Source organism: Nipponia nippon, unplaced genomic scaffold (genome assembly GCF_047370975.1).
Source record: "Nipponia nippon isolate SJK-2023a ecotype South Korea unplaced genomic scaffold, ASM4737097v1 scaffold_13, whole genome shotgun sequence".
NCBI classification, from domain to species: domain Eukaryota; kingdom Metazoa; phylum Chordata; class Aves; order Pelecaniformes; family Threskiornithidae; genus Nipponia; species Nipponia nippon.
Genome location: NW_028262324.1, coordinates 1,159,203 through 1,179,056, shown reverse-complemented (window position 1 = coordinate 1,179,056; position 19,854 = coordinate 1,159,203). Strand labels below are relative to the sequence as shown.

Below are 19,854 nucleotides of genomic sequence, written 5' to 3'. Positions count from 1 at the left end.
TCCTTCTCATGTGCTCTCTCTCTCTCTCTGTCTCTCTGTCTGTCTCTCTCTCTCTTTCCCTGTGGGTGCTGGGGTTTCCGTGCTGGCACAGACGATGGAAGAGGACACCCTAGACGATTTTACATCTGAGCACGGAGCTTCCCTAAGCATGGAGTCTTTCACGCAGAAAAGCCTTGTCTCCTCTCCTGAGGTTGTCACCATCCTCCTTCTCTCCTCACCCCTCGCTCTCACAGTTTGCCCCCCGTGGGGCCCTTGGCCTGCCGAGGTGGCTCCTGCCCTCTGAGCAGAGCTTGAGCCCTTTGCTGGCCCCCCTGGGTGGGTCCCCTCGCCAGCAACGGGCAGGATCCCTCGCCGGGACAGGGCTGTTGGTGAAATCTGCTCCCAACTGTTTCTTCTGGGCTGTGAGACAGGGTCCTGGGAGAGACCTTCCAGTGCAGCCCTGCTGTGCACCCCCAGGGCTGGCTGTGTGGGCGAGGGGCCGTGCTGGAGGCCAGTGCTGGGGGTCCCGAGGCAGCGCTGACCCTATGGCACAGGCGCTCGGCGGGCGTCCGCTCCAGGTGCAAGCAGGCAGGTAGCTACAAGCTGTCTTTAGCAATCCCTTGTGCTTTCCTTTCACTTTGGCTACAGTTAGAGTTCCCCGGCCCCAGGCACTCTGAAACAGGGCATCTCTGGAGGCACCAGAAATGTTGGGTTTATGCCTATGCAAAGCAGGGTCATGCTGCCTTCGATGTCTTTGCGCAGCACCCACGGCTGAGGAATGTGGGCTCTTGGCACTGCTTGCATGCAGGGTTTATCTCACGTGATGGTGGTTGTTTCCCAGGACAGCCTGAGAAGATACACTGAGCAGAAGAAAACTGGTCTTTGAGACTTGGTTCTGGTGTGGCTGGGCCCAGCCACGCCGCAGCGTGGTGCCCAGCGGTGCTGGGCTGCACGACCTGCCTGAGTGCCCCCAGGGAAGAGAGCGGAGCAGGAGCAGCGTCGGGCCGGGCGCAGCCGAGGCAGGGGCAAGGCTGGTCCCACTCTCGCTCCCTGTCATCTCCCTTAATCAGTGCTGAAGTCGCCAGCGTCGGCAGGCTGTGCCCTACCAGCCCAGCCGGAGCCAGGACCTGGGCTGGCTGGAGCGCGTGTCCCCGGGCGGCAGCGTGGGCGGGAGTGAGGGCTTGGGCACAGCCTCGGGCTTCAACAGGGCTCACAGTGACCGGTGTTGAGGGAATGCCAGAGACCAACCTGGGCTTCCCGGCAGGCCCAGTACAGCCGCCGAGTTAGTGATAATGTTGCTTTCGTGGGTCAAACCCAGCTGTGAAAGACCTATGTGCAACCTGGTGCTCCTGGCAGTCACCGACTGCCTCTGCTGCGATTTCCATGGGCTAGGAAGAAGTAAAACCTGGGTTGGAGGCAGGTGTGGAGGATGGGACCTGGAGAGCAGACAGTGCTTGGGAGTGCAGGGTAAAGGGATGTTGGAGAGGCTTGTGCGAGCGATGCTGTAGGGAGCTGGCACGGGACAGGTCTCCTGAAGACCTGGCTCCTCCAGCACGGGTGCGCAGGGCTGCGGGGCTGTGGCAGGGTGCAGGTGCCGTGGCAGAGTCCCTGGCAAGGGTCCGTCTTCCACCTGTGGAGGAAGGTGCCCTTACTGCCCTGTGTGTGGCATGGCTTGCGATGCACGTGTGCCATCCCAGCGGCTGTCCCGGCAGCACGAAAGCTGCTGCCCTGGGGCGGCTCGGCGCTCTCGCAGGGGGCCAGCAGTGGGCCGTACCCGCGTGCAGCCCCCGTGGTGCCTCCCCCCAGGCGCAGCCCTGCTGGCACTCAGCGATTTTCAGGGCACAGCCACACTCTCGCCAGAGCCCAGGGCATGCGTGAGGTCTGCTGCTTGCCCGGCTGCTGCCAGGGCAAGGCCTGGGGCGCTGTGCCTAGGGAGCTTTGCTTCCTTCGGCACCTGGTTAAAGAAGGCAGGAGCTGGGAGGTGGCGTTTTTGTGTGGGGGGCTTTCACCAATTTCTGATTCCCCTCCTTGTGGAAGCCCTTCCACTAGTAAATGGTTCTCCTCCTTTCTCTCTCTCCTCTAATCTCATCTTCTTTTCCCTTCCCTCTCGCTCTGCTTCCCTCTGCCCCCCTGTTTCCCCTTACTCGATATCAGTTATTAGGTTTCCATTTCGTGTGCAACTGCTCCAGACATTCACCCTGACACCCCTGCGTGGGGCATGGCTCACCTTTTCAGGGACTTTTTTCCTCGTCTGAGCGGGGAGCGGGCAGCCAGCCCCCCGCTCACCGGGGCTGGAGCGCACCCCAGTGCCCCAGAGCGTCGGCCTGGCCCAGCCTGCAGAGGTGACGCTGGCTCTGCCCGCGGGCGGGTGCCCGGGCAGCCTGTGTCACAGCGCCAGCCCCACGGGAGCTCCGCAGGACCGTGCCCACAGCATTGCCCTTCGCGCCTGTGCTGCCTACAGTAGGATGGCTGGGGAGGCCGCTGGGCTTCCTCATCGGTGCAGATATTTTCCTGCTGCTGTCTTCTCGTGGGTTATTTTCTACCTTCTGTTCCACAAGTGGTTGAATTTTAGCAGTGCTTTGTTCTTGGCACTCGTGAAGTCTTTAGCTGTCTTGCAGGACAAGCGTGTGAATGTACGAAGTGTAGGTAGGAACGGCGATCGAGCATCCTCCCCTGCGCAGCGGCGCGGACGCGCCGCGTGGCAGGTCGCACACCCGCGCTCTCCTTGCTGCAGGGTGCTCCGCAGCCTTTGCTTGGTCCTTGCTGCAGTACCCGTAGCTGCCTCAGCGCCAAGCCCGTGGTCGTCTTTTACATTTTACAGGTAACCTTTTACAGGTTACATTTTCTGAACCGCTTTGTTTCAGCATTGCTAGAAACCTTTGCTAAATAATTGCTTCTGTTGAGATTTCCCTGGCAAGCTGGAAAGGAAGGGTGGACTTCGGAGTGAATCTGAGCTGCAGCGGCTGGTAAGAAGCGGAAAGGGCCTTTCTGATGCCTAAAGGTGGTTCCTTTTCTTGCTCGTGTTCCTGGCAGTCTGACATAGTCTTAGGGCACGTGGATGAAGAGTGAAGCTGCTCAAAACACAGAGCGTTGCGTACAGAGAAATCTCGCCCTTTGCTCACGGAGATTGCTAAAGCCAGCTGAAAACAGGAGTCAGATGGGGAGTCCCAGCTGGGTTTAACCAGCCGTGTTCCCCTGCCGCATGAGATGCCCCGATGGCTGCTAATGTGTCTGCTGGGAGCATTGCTCCCACTTCTGTACTTCCAGCAAAGCTGCAGGTATTGCAGGTATGTCAGTGCGCCACCGCCCAGAGCAAAGCACGGTCCCTGGAGAGGAGAGGGGGGCTCGGTCCCCATCACCGCATCAGCCCCCTTATTTTCAGTCCCTTCTCTCCATCAGCGAGTTGCCAAGCTCTTTGTATAGACCCTGCCTCAACTCTTGCATGAATAATAATAATTTAGTCAGCCCTGTCTGAGGCAGATCAGCTTTCTGTTACTCAGGACAGCAGTCGTCAGCAGTTCGGTAAGGTATGTTTGATGCTAACTCTTCTTGCTCCAATTGCAATGCAGGGCTCGGAGCATTGGGTATTTATAGAGAGAGAAACTCCTAGGCTGGAGGCGGTAGCTCTAAAGAAAGCTCTGGGAGTCAAGAAAGAAGAAGCACATGCAGGTGCCTCCGAGGTGAAAACGAGCGCAAGCGTATCGAAAGTGGAGATGGCAGTAGGGACAGCCAAGGAAGTGGCAGGCCAGGAAGAGCCAGCAGATGCAGCCCTGGATACCCGGATGAGAGCAAAAATGATCGCTAGTCCAGAGGATTTTGAGTCTGTCTGGGAGGATGAGGTCTATGAGAAGGAAACCAGGGGGGAGCCCAGGCGGGAGGCAGAGCGCCTGCCAGCTGAGAGCGCAGAGAAAGGGCCCCAAGAGCAGGGCGAGGAAGCAACCACCGATAAGCCAGGTCCGCCCAAGCCATGTCAGCAGCCTGAAGAGAGGCAAAGGGCCAAGATTCTGGGGCCAGAGGCTCCCCCAGCAGAAAGCGAGGTGGTCTCCAAGGAGCGTGCTTCCGCAGCCTCCAGGAAGCAGGAGGCCAGAGTGCCGGCCGCAGCCACGGAGCTCGTTAAAATTAAAGTGAAGGCTAGCGACGACAGCTCGGAGTCTTCTGCGACCCAGAGGATCATCTACTTAGGAGATCCAGAGGGAGAGGCGAAGGACAGTAAAACACACCTGCCCTCGGAGACGGGTGGACGGCTTGGCTTGGAGGAGAGTCCAGAAGCCACCGTGAACCACGCGGCACCTGTGGCAGAAGGGTTCCAAGCCCCTTCCTCAGCAAGTCAGCAACACAGGGCAGTGTCTGGAAAACCTGCCGAAGCAGCGGAGCAGCCCGGGACAGGCTGTGATGGGACCAGCCTGGCAGGACACCCCTCTTCGGGGCGGGAGGAAGGGCTGCCCCTACAGCAGGAGAGAGCATCTGCTGGGCCGAGAGGCTGCGAGGCACCCGAGGGAGGTGAAGCCCTACCGTGTTCCCGAGAGGTGGGACCGGAGGAGATGGAGCTGCGAAGCCCAGTGGGAGCCTTGAAGCCGTGTGGCCTGGCAGGGGACAGCCGCAGGGCTGAGGAGCACGGAGGGAGCCCAGTACAGAACCCAGACATCTGCACGGCACTGGAGGGGCTCTCAGGAAGGACTGGAGCAGACGGCGACAAGGAGGAAAGTGCCAGAGTGGTTCTTCAGATGGAAGAGATAGAGACCAAGTCACCTCTGTCAGTTGTGCCATGGCAGGGTCACCCTCCCACCACCGTGGGGTCGGAGGAGGATAAACCCAGGCCTCCTGCCCCTCCGCCCTTTCCCCAGCAGTCCGGCCCTGTCCCTGTGGAGCCAGCTCCAGGCACGGAGCCTGAGGGCAGAGACCTGTCCCAGCGTACCAGCCCTGTAAGAGGTGTGGGCATACCCAAGGATGTGAACCCCTCAGCAGAGGTGGCACACAGGGAGGCAAGCGCTGTAGGAGACAAAGGAGCACCCAAGGACGTGAGCCCTGTAGCAGAGGTGGCAACACCCAGAGGCGCCGATCCTGAATCTGAAGAACCCCAAGACATGGGCTTTGCTACATGGAAACCACACCACGGTGCAAGTCCTGTTGCAGGAGGACTACCCCAAAACATAGACGCTGCAGCAGAGCCGATCCAGGCCAGAGACCCGGCCACAGGGGAGGTGGCCCAGGACACGGACCCTGTCACAGCAAGGGCAACCCAGAGCGAAGTCCCTGCCACAGAAGAGCTGCTCCAGGAGGAGAAGTCCATGATAAAAAAGCTCTCCCAGGACATAGGGCCCACACCAGGGAAGCTGACCAGAGTTGAAGGCCAGGGGATGGAAGAATTGTCCCATGATGAAAGCCCTTGCATGGAAGAGCTGCCTCCCAGGGCAGAAGAACCAGAACAACAGACCGAGGCCATAACAAGAGACCTGCCCCAAGAGGGTCCCGTGGCTGGAGGGCTGCTCCACACTGCAGATCCCAAAGCGCAAGAGCCACCCTGGGTCTTGGAGTTCAATGCGGGACAAGATGTGCAGGGCAGGAGCCCTGCAGCAGGAGAAACCGCCAGAGACAGCGACCTTGCTCCGGGGCAGCCAGCGCAGGATAAGTCTCCTCCCAGAGAAGCTGCTGGTGTCCCGCACTCCCGCTCCCCCGTAGCAGGATTGTGTCAGGGAAGCAAGACGGACCAGCTCTTTACCTTGATCTGTGAAGGCGGGGGAGTGCTGCAAGCGAGCAGTGGGCTGCATCAAATAGAGTCTGGGTCTGGTGGCATGGCCGGGAGGACAGGAGCCGTGTCCCAGGAGCATGGAGATGTCACTGTGGCCCCAGGTAGCTGGCAGGACGGTGAGAACTACAGGAAAACCTCAGTGGCCTCTAAGATTAAGATGTTCGAGCAAAGTGAAGCAGAGCGAAGGGCAGCCCAGGAGGGACAGGAGCGTGTGCCTGAAGCTGAGACATCAGTGAAAGCAAAGGAGAAGACAGGTCTGGCACAGGACGTGCTTCTGAACAGAGGCCTCGCCTCGCTGCCGGCGGTGCCAGTCACTCCGGTGGCACCCGCGTCCGGCGTGGGCTCCTTGGCCCTCGAGCAAGGGGCTGGTTCAGGAGACAACTCCCAGCCTCTCTCTCTGAAGGAAGATGTTTCTGTTGACCTGGAGCACGAAGGAGAAGACAGTGCTGACCTGGCCTCCCCCGACTCTGGCTGCGAACTCACACTGGCAGAAGCCGTGGTAACTCTTCCAATGAACTGTCCGGACGGAAAGTTCATGCGCATGTTGTGTGGCTCTTTATTATCATGTTCAGTGGCTCCTCACACATCCATTGACTGACAGCAGTCGCTTTGCATCCCCTGTCCTTTTATGTATGTGTGTGTGGTCAGGCTTATTTGCTGAATGCAGACCCGCTGGCCAGTTGGTTCATCAGCTTTTGTTTTGTGACCCCCCCCGACATTTTGGCTCTCTGGAGAATGCCGCTCACTAAAGCCAAGAGCGGGCACCCAAGCTTCATGTCCAGGAGCAAGAAAGGGAAACGGGGGGTGGCTGAAGGAGCTGCGACTCCGTCACGGACACGCACGCACACCTAGCAGCGGCGTGCCCACGCTTCCAGCTTCACCCTTGCATTTCTTACGTTGATATCCCTTCTTGCTTAGCTCCCCGGCCTCACCCACCCTCCCCTGTCTTCGGCAAGCTGGTGGCTGGATGATGAAATAGCTTTCTTCGCTCCTGTAAGTGCTAGATCAGCTCCTGTAGAGATCATTTCCTTACAACTAACCATTTTCTCTAATCCAGAGCAAATCTCAGGAACCAAGTGGGGAAGAGAAGGATTTATCTGACCCGTCAGTAAAATCCAGCCCGAAAGAAGAGAATTTAAAGACTGCTGTTCCAGTGGTCTTCCAGGTCTCAGTGCTGTTTTACTAACTGCTTCTTACCGTAGTATGAAAGCTCACCTTAACCAGCTGAGGGCTGTGTGCTTCCAGCTCCCCTCCCCATTGCAGAGCTGTTATGTATATATTTATACATACACACACACACACACACATGTATGCAGGTGTGTTCCCCCTGAGTTTGTTTGACACCCTGTTTCTCATACCTCTCAACCTCCCAGCAGCGCCAAGGGAAGGTTGGGCCAGCACAGCCTGGCCCCTTGGGGGGACGGCTCTGGCTGCAAACGCTTGGACCAGAGTCCAGGAGGTGGGGTTCCTCTGGCATCGGTGGGCTTAGAGCTGTTCCTAAGGGAGAACTGCCGAGAGCGAGAAGCAAAGTCCAGCAATGGGTCAAGATTTCCCATGGCTTCATGGCAAAGTGTGGCGAGGGGAAACGTACCCTCTGATGGCGGAGTTGAGAGGTATGTCCATGTCTGGAGAAGAGCTAATGGAGGGAGGTCATCCCTTGGCTCTGATCGTGCTGTCAATTACACTGACCAAACACTCAACCAGGTCGTCCCTCAGACTCCCCCCCGGCTGCATGAGGCCTCCGGAGGGGGAGCGTTGTGTTGGTGGGGCAGATTCAGCCCCGGCACGGGCAGCCGCCCCAGCGGGCAGGGCTGGTGGGCCACCTCGGCGGGGCTGGTCCTCCTCCCCTGGGACGATGCTCTGCAGGGCCCACGCCGATGCTCAGTGGAATTGGCACACTCCTCTGCTTCTCCTTCACTGTGCGTGGCTGATGGGGCCCTTTTCTTTCAAACTCTTCTCTCTTTCTTTCCCTTCGTTTGTTTTTTTTTGAGTGCCCAACCTTACTGACGTACGATAGCACTGGCGTCTGAGCTGTTTCTGAATGTCTCTTAACAGACCTGTTGTTTTGCCTACATCTGCTTCCACCGGGTGCACTGACGTGCCTCCAAGCTGGCCCAGCTTTTCTGTGTGACTGACCCTTTTCTGAGATGATTAATTACCAATAGACTTTTGGCAAAGTCAGACCGAATAACCCTTCTCCCCCCACCCCACCCTACCCCTGCAAAGTCGCTGCTGTCAGAAAGGTTTCAGTCTCCATGCTTGAGTTGTGTTTGACTTTACTCTGTGATGTTTGCTGCAGCCTTCTTTCTCCTTCTCCTCCCCTCGCCCCCGTCGGCACTGCCAGCGCTGCCGCGCCATGCGGTGCTCACTGTCTCCGTCTCTCTCCGCCATTGTGTCTCATTCAGAGAGCGGGCTTGAGGGAGGGCGCTGAGGAGAAAGCTAAGCCGCCTCGGCACAGGGCTCCCGAGAGTGACACCGGCGATGAGGAGCAGGACCAGGAGAAGGACTCGGTCTTTCTGAAGGACAACCACCTGGCCATCGAGCGCAAGTGCTCCAGCATCACGGTCAGTTCAACCTCCAGCCTGGAAGCAGAGGTGGACTTCACAGTGATCGGTGACTTCCACGGCACAGCCTTTGAGGACATCTCGCGGAGCCTGCCCGAGCTGGACAAGGACAAGAGTGAAACGGAAGACGAAGGCCTGGTTTCCTTCCAGCACACTGACAAAGTAGTTCCCAGACTGGAAGAGGATGGCAAAGGCGGGGAGAAGGTCTCCCAGCCCAGCCCAGATGTCTCCCAGCTAGAGGTACACAGGGACGCCATTCCACCGAGACTCTCAGTGCCATCACGCCTTCATGTTCCTTGTCCTGGTGCCTGGTATTGCCTTGCTGGTGTGCACTCCCACACTGGTTTGGAAGAGCATGCTAGCTTTCAAACATCCCCAGGCTCCTCTCCGGCGTAGCTGTCTTCCCCCGATGCACGCTGTTGTCTGTGTTGCATGGCTCTGTCGTGTGTTTTGTGCGTCTGCTAACCAGGAGAAGTCAACGTCATCTCTGAGTGCCCTGCCTTTGGCTGCCTGCCCTGTCCCTCGCACCACCACAGCATGGCAGCAGCTGGGAAGGGCACGTGTCACTAACCAGCGGCTCTGTCCTTGTGTTTTGCATGAAGTCGGTGACCAGTTTGTGTAGTGAAGAAAAACGTGCTGCCAGCTAACCCCTCTGGTCATGCCGGGGCTGGGAGGGATTTACAGCACAGCCTGTGGGAGCTGCTCCAAAGCTCGTGGAGGGTCGCTCCTGTGGCGGGAGTGATTGTAACGGGGCTAAGAAAAATGCATGCGGCATGCGTGTGGAAGTTGAGTGTACGCCACAGGGAGAGGACGGTAGAGCCAGCCCCAGCTCAGACGAAACATAGCCTTGCTTCTGCGCCGGGCCAGGGCCCTCTCCTGCCCAGTCAGCGCTGGGGCAACCCTCCAGCCCTGGCAGGTAAGTCCCCAACGCTGCCTGGAGCTGCCAGGGTGAGTCCAGACCTGGAGCCAGGAAAAAGCTGCAGAATTAGAGGGAGCTTTCTCTGAGCCAGCCTGGAAACCCACGGGCAGAGCATCCGATGCCGTGGGCTCCAGGGTCGCAGCGGGGCCGTGGGCATGGGTGATCAGCTCCATGGTGCCCCATGGCTGGCACTGGGCAGGGGAGGCTGTTGGCTTGGGAATGCCGAGCCCTGGCTAAGCATCCCCGCTGCAGCAGCCCTTGGCAGCTCCAGTTTCCTGTAGCGGGGGAGTGCTGGAAACTCGTCTCCATTCCCCGAGCTTCTGGCACCCTGAGTGTAACCACAGCCTGGGACCTGCTGCAGGGCATGAGTGAAATGGATTTGGTGGGTCTCACCCACCTTTTGAAGACCAGTTTGACCTAACCCATGGTGTCTATACACCTATCAAAAAATCCCTGAAAACCCCAGGGACAGAGCATCAGGTCTGATTTGGGGTACGTCAGTCACACAGGACACTTTGCATGGTGGCCCTCTGCCCAGGGCAGCAGCCTGGCCTCTGCTCTTTGCCCAGGTAGGGCTCGGCGTGACGCTTGCAGGACGTCATACGTGTGTGGCACTTGCTGAGGAGTGGGGCAGGGATGCTCTGCTCCTGGGGGCTGGTGCCCAAGGAGCACTCCGGGCCGTTGGCATCGTGCCCCAGTGCCTGACTTGCTGTGTTTCTTCTGCAGTCCTCAGCCCCGAAAACGGATGCTGTGACCATCGGCCTGCGGCCGGGCATGAAGAAGCCTGAAGCAGACGGCTCCGCTCCCCACCGGGTTGGCACCACAGACACAGCCCAGGTGACATGGTGGCTCCATCCTCCTGTGGCCCTGCTCCCCGATGGCTCTGCCGAGCCTCAGTCCAGCTAAACCTGTCCCCAGGCAGCAGCGCTGGGAGGGCAGGTGGCCGAGCGGGCTGGTCGGGGGCCTCTGCTCACCCTTGTCTTGCTGGAGTCCCCAAAACGTCAAACCAAAGCCCATCCAGACATATCCTGTGTGCGTCCCTGTCCCCATCTGCCATGCCGCTGGGCAGCGCTGGCACATGGAGACGTCTCCAGAGGGTGACGGCCACCATACATGCTGCACCGCACGTGTCCGTGGCATCATGGCCCTCCCCGGCTTCCCCTGGCAGCAAGGACAGCTGCACCGTCCCTGCAAGTGTCACCCCCTCCCTGGCACCCCCAGGCTCACCAGGTTTCCTTTGCCCCGGCAGGTGGATGGAGGCACCCCAGGCAGCAGGGACACCACAGCCATGGCTCACGCTGGCACCGCAGAGACAGCGCTGGCGACCTCAGTAAGCAGGGCTGGCCCCTCGAGGTGGGGAAGCCGCTGTCCCCTGCGGTCCCTCTGCTCCGGGGAGGGTGACCAGAGCCGGCTGTGCTGGGGGGGGACCCTGCCCCACCAGGGATGTCCGCGGAGGGTGACCTGCCGCGTTTGCCCCTGCGTTGCATCCAAGCCAACGCACCCATCTGCTCTTCTTTCAGGATCACAGCATCAAGGCTGGGAAAGCGGCCGTTCCCACGACAGACCTTCGCTCCCTCTCACCGGTGAGGGGGGGATGTGGCACCATCGGCCAGGCCAAGTGGTGGGGAGGGAGGGAGGGGGCCCTGCGGGGCTGGGGATGGGCTGGGGTTGGTCCCACAGGGCCCCCTCCCGCGTTCCCAGCACTGGCACCCTTGGCTGGTGTGTTGGTACAGGGAAGAGCAGAAGGGTGCTCAGAAGGTTGGGGAGCGAGGTGGTAGGGGACCCCCTGCCCGTGGCCTTTCTCCTGTGCCAGATGCACCTTGAGCATCCGCTGGAGGAGGGTAATTCCAAAAAAATAGCCCAGTCCCTGGTGAAGTCTCCCAGCAGGCTGAGATATCTTTAGCCCTGGGAGTCCTGCCTGGCCACCCAAGGCCACACTCAGTCGCCTGACTCCCAGTGGAGGTGGTGGCCATCAGCAACGCCTCACGCTGCCCCAGGCTCGTCACTTTGTGCAGCAGGGAGAACACGCCTGGCGCTGCGTGGCTGGGATGCAAAGCGGGATGGACAAAGCTAGAGGCAGCCTGAGAGCTCTGCACTTAGGGTGGCCCTGAGGATGGACGGGGAAGGGCAGAACGCAGCCATGAAATCATCTCCCCGCCGCAGGGGAGTTGCGGTTCAGGTCCAGTTGGAAGCACGGTGCAGCGTCTTTTTTTCCCTTGCCGTGCTCTCCCGTCCCATGCTTGGCTGAGTAGGCGCATCCCGGTGGGAAGGTCCCAGCCCTTCGGGAGCCAGCACTGGCGGCTCCCCTGTGGCAGCCCCGCTGACACCGCTGCTCTCTGTCCCGCAGATCACCAGCGGCTCCGCTGGGAAGGAAGTGCTCACCAGCATATTCAGTGCCACTGCAGAAACCCTCTCCACTTCCACCACTACCCACGTTACCAAGGTAAGAGCAGCTCCGAAGGGGGCAGCCGGGGGCTCCTGATGCAAGCCACTGGAATTTGAGGATGGGTGGATTCATCATAGAATCACAGAACGGTTTGGGTTGGAAGGGACCTTAAAGACCATCTGGTTCCAGCCCCCCGCCGTGGGCAGGGACACCTTCCACCAGACCAGGGTGCTCAAAGCCCCGTCCAACCTGGCCCTGAGCACTGCCAGGGATGGGGCAGCCCCAGCTTCTCTGGGCAACCTGTGCCAGCGCCTCACCACCCTCACGGGGGAGAATTTCTTCCTTAAATCTAACCTAAATCTACCCTCATTCAGTTTAAAGTCATTACCCCTTGTCCTATCACTACATGTCCTTGTAAAAAATCCCTCCCCAGCTTTCCTGTAGGCCCCTGCGGGCACTGGGAGGCTGCTGGAAGGTCTGCCCGCAGCCATCTCTGCTCCAGGCTGAGCACCCCAGCTCTTTCAGCCACATTTATGCTGTGCTTGGTACAGCAGAAAATGCCCCTCTCCTTACAAGCCGAAACAGCGTATGCTGTCCCGTGGGGGATGGCGAGCCAGCGCAGCGGCCCGAGCCCCACTCTGGGCGCCCCGTGCCCAGTTCAGCCCTGCAGCGCTGCCCGTGCCATCCAGCCAGGCGTGACCGCGGGGGCCTGCAGGCAAGGACAGCCAGGCGCCGGGTGTTCGTCACCTGCGTACCACCCACGGGGGGGCTGTGAGCATGTGCTGTGCCCGCCTCTACTCGCTGGTAGATTGGGAGGGCAGGGAGGCGTTGGGGCGAGGAGGAAGAGCAGGTCGCTGACCTCCTGAAGCCAGCTGCAGGGGTGGAACGGACTCTGAATGAGGCTGCCAACAGCGTGCGTGTGAGTCCCTGCCCGTGCAACTGGGGTGAGAGTTCCCAGACGCACCTAGAGCCAGACCCCAGGTCCCCATGGCCCGAGAAGCCCCCAGCACCAGCGCGGGAGCATCTGGCCCCGTGTCAGCTGTGGGAGCTGCGTGTGCATGGGGTGTGTTGGGTTTATTAGAGCTGGAGTGGCACAGGCAGGGGGGAGTGATGTTAGGAAATGAAGGAGACGAGGCTGCATCAGAGGACCTTACCCGTGGCCATCTCATTCCCAAATTAAGTGCAGGTAAATGAAAGCAGAAGCTCAGCGAGGGACCTGAGCAGGAAGGAGGGCTGCTTGGTGCCCGCCACCGGCCCTTTTCCTTTCCTCCCCGCCTGTGGCCAGCTGTGTCTTGCCATTTCTAACCAGCACCGAGTCAAGGGTAGTGGGAGATACGCTAAATTACGGGGGGAGTTCCTAAGGTGATGCTGGCACTGCCCCTCCTCCCGTGGGCAGAGCTACGAGCGCCAGGAGCTGGCTTGTCGGGCGGCTGAGGGTGAGCGCTTTCCTTCTTGTCGTGCAGACTGTGAAAGGAGGGTTTTCAGAAACCCGAATAGAGAAGCGCATCATTATCACAGGAGACGAAGACGTGGACCAGGACCAGGTAGGAGCAGGATGCCCCGGCTTTGCCTGGCTCTGGCTGCCCCCGGCTGCAGCGCCGCATGCTTCTGGTTCTGGCTCATGCCTGTTTGCTCCTTCTTTCCGAAAGCTGACCCCTGAGGCCCCAAACCCGCCCACGCTGTCCGGCAGCGCAGGTCCCCACGGGGTGCAGTGGCACACACGTGAAGCCCAGCCCTGCTCCCATCAGCGCCCGCTGGAGCAGTGAGCAGTGGTGAAGGTTACGTCCCAGCACAGAGCCCAGTGATGGGATCACCTTTTTATTTCCTTAAAACACGTTTCCAGTTGCCCTTTCTCTGTTGAAATACTCCAGTGACCCCGGTTCTTCCTCTCTTTCCCGCACAGTTTCACTACGGTCTGACTCACTCCAAGCGACGGCGTTTTGCATCTGCCTCCGCGACACAGGAACAAAAAGTGACAAACCTGTATGAGGAAATAACAGAGATTGACACAAATCTCTAGGGCCACAGGGTCATTTTCCTGAGGCCTAACCCTTTGGGATTTGTTGCTTAAAAAGAGAAATTAAAGAGCTAAAGTATTTAAAAGGCTCTAAAATAATTTTTAGATTTTTCTAGAATTATAATAACAAATTTAATTAGATTATTATTGTAGATTTTTCTAGGGGTTTGCTGCATAGAGGATTGCTGCCGTTCCTTTGTTTGGGTTTCAGTAGGGAGCATGGGACATAGCGCATCCCTACAGAACAACCCAGCCAGAGGAAGGCAGCGCGCGCGGCATCCCAGCGCCGTGCGAATGCCCCATCAGTGGTGGGCTCCAGCCTCTCCTGCTGGGCTGCTGGGGCTCAGCGTGAACCTCTGCATCCCTGTCCTCCTGGAATCCCGCTCGGTCCAGCTGCTTTCTGCCCACTCATTCTGTCTGTCTGAGGGAAACGTGCCGGATTGCGGGAAGTGACAATAAACGCTTTCATCCTTCTGGTTTCTAGGCGCTGGCTTTAGCAATCAAAGAGGCAAAACTACAGCATCCCGACATGCTGGTAACCAAAGCTGTGGTGTACAGAGAAACAGAACCTTCTCCAGAGGAGAGGGACAAGAAGCCTCAGGTAGGTGGAGAAGTTACGGGTATGATTTATACCTGCTGCGTAAGGGGGGGATGTAACTGGGCCAGCGTCTCGGATCCCCACCAGCCCCAGGTGCTGTAGGCATTGCTGCTCCTTGGCACTAAGTGGCAGCTCTCGGCCAGCAGTCCCCGTGCGATGGTGGCTCCGGGCACGGCCACCTGGTTGCAGTTAGAAAGCCGGTGCCATGCCGCCAAAAGCAATTCTGCAGATGTCACCGTGCTGTCCTGCTCAGCAGAGGGCTCAGGTTTGCACGTAAAGAAGCAAGGATCTGCTTGTCCCCCTGGGCCGGGGAGGGAAAGAGGTGATACCAGTTTTGTGGATGGGCTGAGAAATTTGGCTACAGTCCAAAAGTATCAGAGCAGTGTTTGCAAAAAAAGCGGTTTCTTTAGTCCCACTCAGCTCCCCCGGTTGTCTTTTTACACACATGCAGGTGCACACAGGGCTTGCACCTCCCCGCAGGTGCCCCGAAGCAGTTGCAGCCCCAGACATGCTTCTTCAGGGCAAAGCTGGCGTGAGGAGTCCCGCCGCCCTCCACGCCCCCGCTCTGCCCCCCGCTCGCCCGTCAGCCGGCTGCCGCAGCTTTCGGCGGTGGCGCGGCCCGGCAGCGGCATCAGAGCGGCTGCGGGGCAGAGGAGTGCGGAGGAGAGCGGGAGCTTTTGAAGGCAGCTTCACTGCTGAAAATCGCATGAGGAGCTCTGTCCCCAGCCAGGCTGCAGGTGCATTTCAAGAGGCCTCTTTGGAAATGTGATTTTGTGTTTCTTTATCATATGAGGATTTTGATTGGCAGCTTTTAAGCTTGGAAAAGCGACCAGCTCCGTTGCAGCTCGGAGGGTCAGAAGAGGCTCTTGCATCTGCCTAATCTTACCTGCTATGGCACAGTCCAACCAAGCACGCCCAGACACATCTGCGTCGCTTAGGGAGCCACCCCGTGTTAATGGAGTGGCTTAAAGTGAGGGGGCAGCGACTCCCCGTTACCTCCCCCATACACCAGCCCCAGCCCAGGGAATTAAGAGTTCCTGCTAATCACCAGAGGCCCTAGTAATTAAGTGCAAACTGCGGCCCCGAGTGCTTGCAGCTTTACTGTCCAGTGCCCTCACACAAAGAGGAGCCCGTTTGTAGCGGAGGAAAGCCGCACCCCGTGACGGGTCGTTTCCGTCTGCCCTGTACAGGAATCTTGACCAACGTCTTCATGGAAGTCGGCGTCTGCGTTCAAACCTGGAGAACAGCGGAGAAGGAGCCTTCATGCTGGATTTGTCAGCAAGACATAGACATCCTGGCTGCAATGTTCATGGCGAGAGACAAAAATTTTTAAAAAAGGAATAGCAAATATATTATATATATATATACATACATACATATATATATATATATATAAAAACAGGAAACAAAACGCATCCTTGCACTGCTGCTATATGCTGGAAATGAATAGCAAACACCAACAACAACAAACAAAGCCAACCCTCTTTGCAGACAAATTGAAGAATTTACTGGATTGGTGATAAAATAAGATTTAAAAAATCATAATAGTAACAATAATATTGTTAACGATACAATAAGCCACCATCTTGCATGTTACATTAAAGGATACACAATCATGAGTTCATTTGTTGTACACTGAATGGAAAGGAAAACTGCTTTGCAACAAAGCAAGAAATAAGCAAACGTAAATAAAAAACCACAAGCAGAAGCAAAACCATTCCCCACCTCTGGAAAGAAGAGAGAAAAACATTGACTTTATTACCTTAGAGTTATTTTCCGATTCGCAAGTGTGGTTTCGCCCTTATCCTCATTCCATGCCGGTTCTTTTGCATCTTTTGGGGTTCTGTTCACTCTTCCCCTTCCGTTCGTTATCTTCTTCTCTGTGCACTTGTCCAACTCTTGTTCTCTGAAGGTATTTAAGAATGGATTTCATTTCAAACAAAACAAATGGTATGTATATGGTTTCTCATTTATAAAGAAGCAGCCTGTAGGGGGTTTCATATGGATGTGCATTTAAGTTATGTATATTATTATATATAACGAGGGGGGAGGGAGGGAACAATACTGAAATAATCCAACAGTGCTGGTAAATATGATGACGACATTTTTAAATTATTAACTCTTTGATTGACTGTGGTTGGTGTATTTTGAGACTCTTAGATCACACGCGGGACTCCCAGTCCTGCAAGAAGAGAACGGGGAAGGTTTCAGCCACTGCTGTTTTGGGGGGGAAAGGGAGAGGGCGAGAGACGGGCGACGGCCCGCCGGCTGATCTGCAGTGTGTGGTGGTTGGATGTGGAGGGGCAGCGGTGACTTGGAGGGGCAGGGAAGGAGGCTGAGGCTGCGGCTCCGGCAGCCGCAGGCAGGATCGTCTCCCCGGCCCCCACCCAGAGCCGCGGGAGTCAGCCGGCAGCAAGGCGGCAGCCGCAGGGCTGCGTGCGTCGCTCCTCTCCAGCCCGCTGAGCCGTGCCGGTGGTTGGGGTGGTTTTGCTTTGTTTCTGGATCCCAGTAATGAAGTTACTCGAGCTTTGTGGTAGGGTCGAAGGCAGAGGGGTTGTTTCTGCCCTGCCTCCCCCGCTGCCCGGGGTGCGATGGCAGGGGCTGCCCAGGCGCTGCGGGCTGGGGACAGCGATGGCGGTCCTTCCCCTGACCTGCCTAGGGATGGGCAGCGGAGAGACCCTGCTGCCTCCATCACCGCAGAGCGTCCCCAGCGTCCCAGGCTGGGCGAGAGAGCCCGGGCCCTCTGCGTCGGAAGGCGCGTGCCGAGGTGTCAGCGGAGCTGCCTTCCCCCAGCTCATCCCAGCTCGGCCTTTGGCCACAGGCTTCCTCTACGGCTGCCTTTGAAAGAGGATCATGGGCCAAGCACAGGGCCTTGTACACTGTGAACCAGGCAGTTAGGGTAGGCTTGGAACCAAAATCAGAAAGGAAAGGAAATAAATGGGTTTCCTTCTTGGAATTGTCTCTAGCTCCTGCGGAAACAGAAGGGCCCACGATTCTGCACCATTTTGCCTTTAGTCTCCCACCCCTCACACAGACTGTGCCCAGAAATAGGTGCGTTTGCCAGGTCCTGCAATGGCTCGGAGGATGACGGCGAGCAGGAGAGCCTGCGCCGCGAGGACGCTGTGGGCAGACCCCGCTCACCGCCTGTGCTGTCCTGGGAGAGAGCCTGCTCCCAGGCAGCCGCGGTTCACCAGCTGCTTGCTAGTATGTCCCCGTGAAGTCTGTTCTCCTTCTGGCAGAGGTTTCTCCTGCAAGCACGAAAGGCGTGAGCACTTGGGAAGTGGAGAGAGCTGCTTGGGAAGCGGGGAGAGCTGCTGGCTGGCGCCAGCGCTGCCAGGTCATGAGGGTCTCCCCAGCTTCCACCGAGCAACTTCAGCCACCTTTAGAGAGCCGACCCCCAGCCGAAAAAGAGTTAAGGCAGTTGCAAAGAGGCTAGTTTTCTCTGTTTTCTTTTTTCAATACACCGAAACCAGCTGTAATCGGCAGTGGCGCTTTTACAGGGAGAGGCGGGGTGGCGAAGGACCCGTGGCCCGCACACGGCGCTGGTGTTCATCAACACCCTGCGTTTCGTACTCGGAGGAGCCCGCCTGGCTTTGACACCGTTACAACCCACCAGAGGCTACCGTGAAACGAGGTGCTTGCTTTTGACATTGCGTACAGTTACAAAATCGAAGGTTACCGTTAAAATGAGTGGCCTTACAGCGTTAGGCTTGATGTGCGCTTGGACTGAGATGAGTTACGTTTGGAGTGAGCAGATCCAGTCCATGGCTTCCGCAGCGTGTTTAATGGGTGACAGTGTTTAAAAACTTTAAAAAAAAAAGACAAAAAGGAAAGAAAAAAGCTCATTGCTTGTTCGCCCGGCGAGGCGTGGGTTTCTGCTGCTCAGCAACGACTGAGGCGCCCGCGGGCTCAGCTCCCCCGGTCTGCCCCTCGCCTCGCTCCGGTTCGGATGGCCGATCACTGCTTGTTTTCTTCCAGGGGCCTTTCTCTTGAAAGGGGTGGGAGACACGAGTGCCTGTTTTTACCCGATCCCACAAATTCATTCCAAACCTGGCCTGCGATTGCATGAGTAATAATAACAGTAACAATAATAATAATAATATTTATTTTTATTTGAGAAGCACCTTACCAACCAACTGCAACGCTCTGTTGTTTCTTCACTAACTCTCCTTTTCTCTTCCCTTGTTCTCCCTCTCCCCCCTTCGGTCACGCTCATTTTCAGTGCTCGGTGATGTATGCGTGTGTGCTCACTGTTCTTGTATTCAATAAAGGTGAAATAAATGTGTTTGATGCTAAACCAGCTTAGGGCCTCAGTGGACTCTTTCCTACCAAGAGGATGGAGAAGTGAAGGGGGGACCTTGCAATGGGGTCTGCCCATGGAAATGCTGCACTCTGCTCTGTCTAAAGCGAAGATGCCGCCAGGTTGGGTACTGCAGCCGCCGCTGCCCCTCGTATGCATGCGTGGGGCAGCGTGGGTGGCTGTGAGGGTGCTCAAACCGCAGAGAGAGGAGGCGGCAGCTGCCCCTGAGGAGCCTGACTCCGTCTGTGGGCCTGGGAGGGGCGATGTGGCGCTGGTAGGGCACCTGTCCCGCTGCGGGGCCTTGTATGTCTGTCGCTGCGAAGGTCTCTGTGCGTCTGTCCCACTGCATGGGCCTCCAGGTGCCTGTCCCACTGTGGGGCTCTCGGTCCGTCTGTCCCACTGTGGGGCTCTTGTCCCTCTGTCCTGCTGCAGGGCTCCCAGTCCCTGGCTGGGGGGGGCAGAATCTGTCAGCTGGGGAGTCATAGAATCACAGAATCATTGAATCATTTAGGTTGGAAAAGACTTTTAAGATCATCGAGTCCAACCGTTAACCCAGCACTGCCAAGGCCACCACTAAACCATGTCCCCAAGCACCATATCTCCCTGTCTTAAATACCTCCAGGGATGGGGACTCAGCCCCTGCCCTGCGCAGCCTGGGCCAGTGCTTGATGACGCTCTCCGTGAAGAAGTTTTCCCAATACCCAACCCAAACCTGCCCTGGCGCAGCTTGAGGCCGGTCCCTCTCGTCCCATCGCTTGTTCCTGGGGAGAAGAGACCGACCCCCCCGGCTCCAGCCTCCTTTCAGGCAGTCGCAGAGAGCGATGAGGGCTCCCCTCAGCCTCCTCTTCTCCAGGCTGAGCCCCCCCAGCTCCCCCAGCCGCTCCTCCCCAGCCTTGGGCTCCAGCCCCTGCCCCAGCCTCGCTGCCCTGCTCTGGCCATGCTCCAGCCCCTCCATGGCCGCCTTGGGGTGCGGGGCCCAGCGCCGAGCACAGCATTCGAGGGGCGGCCTCACCAGTGCCCAGCACAGGGGGACGATCCCTGCCCTGCTCCTGCTGGCCACACCGTTCCTGATACAAGGCAGGCCACCAGCAGGGTCATGGAGCGAGACCATCTTTGGGGGATGTTGGGCCTGAGCGGAGCAGCCGCCAGCCATGGCGAGTCCCGGGGGGGCAAAGGGAAACAACTGCCGGGCTTGGGGTCTTGGGAGCCAGGGGGCATCAGCGGGGGGGGCCAGGGGACCCCTATCCGCTGGGGGCCGTGGGCCAGGGCCGGGGCCGCGCCTGCGGCTGCGCCCGCCGGCCGCGGGCGGGAGGCGGCCGTGCTCGGAACGGCTGTGCCCGGA

The 19,854-nt window shown here is 58.2% G+C and overlaps 1 protein-coding gene across 19 annotated transcripts in view; it reads left to right on the top strand.

The window, feature by feature from the left end:
- Positions 1 to 18,512, top strand: part of EPB41L1 (erythrocyte membrane protein band 4.1 like 1) — a 66,051-nt gene extending 47,539 nt beyond the window's left edge. For 10 of the 19 annotated variants that reach the window (XM_087749387.1, XM_087749392.1, XM_087749393.1 and 7 more), the window contains 11 exons: positions 92 to 190; positions 3,549 to 6,227; positions 6,786 to 6,893; positions 8,134 to 8,532; positions 9,938 to 10,048; positions 10,461 to 10,541; positions 10,732 to 10,794; positions 11,559 to 11,654; positions 13,061 to 13,141; positions 14,099 to 14,215; positions 15,403 to 18,512. In XM_087749387.1, coding sequence (XP_087605513.1) covers positions 92 to 190; positions 3,549 to 6,227; positions 6,786 to 6,893; positions 8,134 to 8,532; positions 9,938 to 10,048; positions 10,461 to 10,541; positions 10,732 to 10,794; positions 11,559 to 11,654; positions 13,061 to 13,141; positions 14,099 to 14,215; positions 15,403 to 15,411 — 3,843 coding nt within the window. In that variant the 3' untranslated portion in view covers positions 15,412 to 18,512. The remainder of the gene's footprint in view (positions 1 to 91; positions 191 to 3,548; positions 6,228 to 6,785; positions 6,894 to 8,133; positions 8,533 to 9,937; positions 10,049 to 10,460; positions 10,542 to 10,731; positions 10,795 to 11,558; positions 11,655 to 13,060; positions 13,142 to 14,098; positions 14,216 to 15,402) is intronic. The other 9 variants (XM_087749400.1, XM_087749399.1, XM_087749402.1 and 6 more) reach the window with 7 other exon arrangements.
- The last annotated feature ends 1,342 nt before the right edge of the window (positions 18,513 to 19,854 follow it).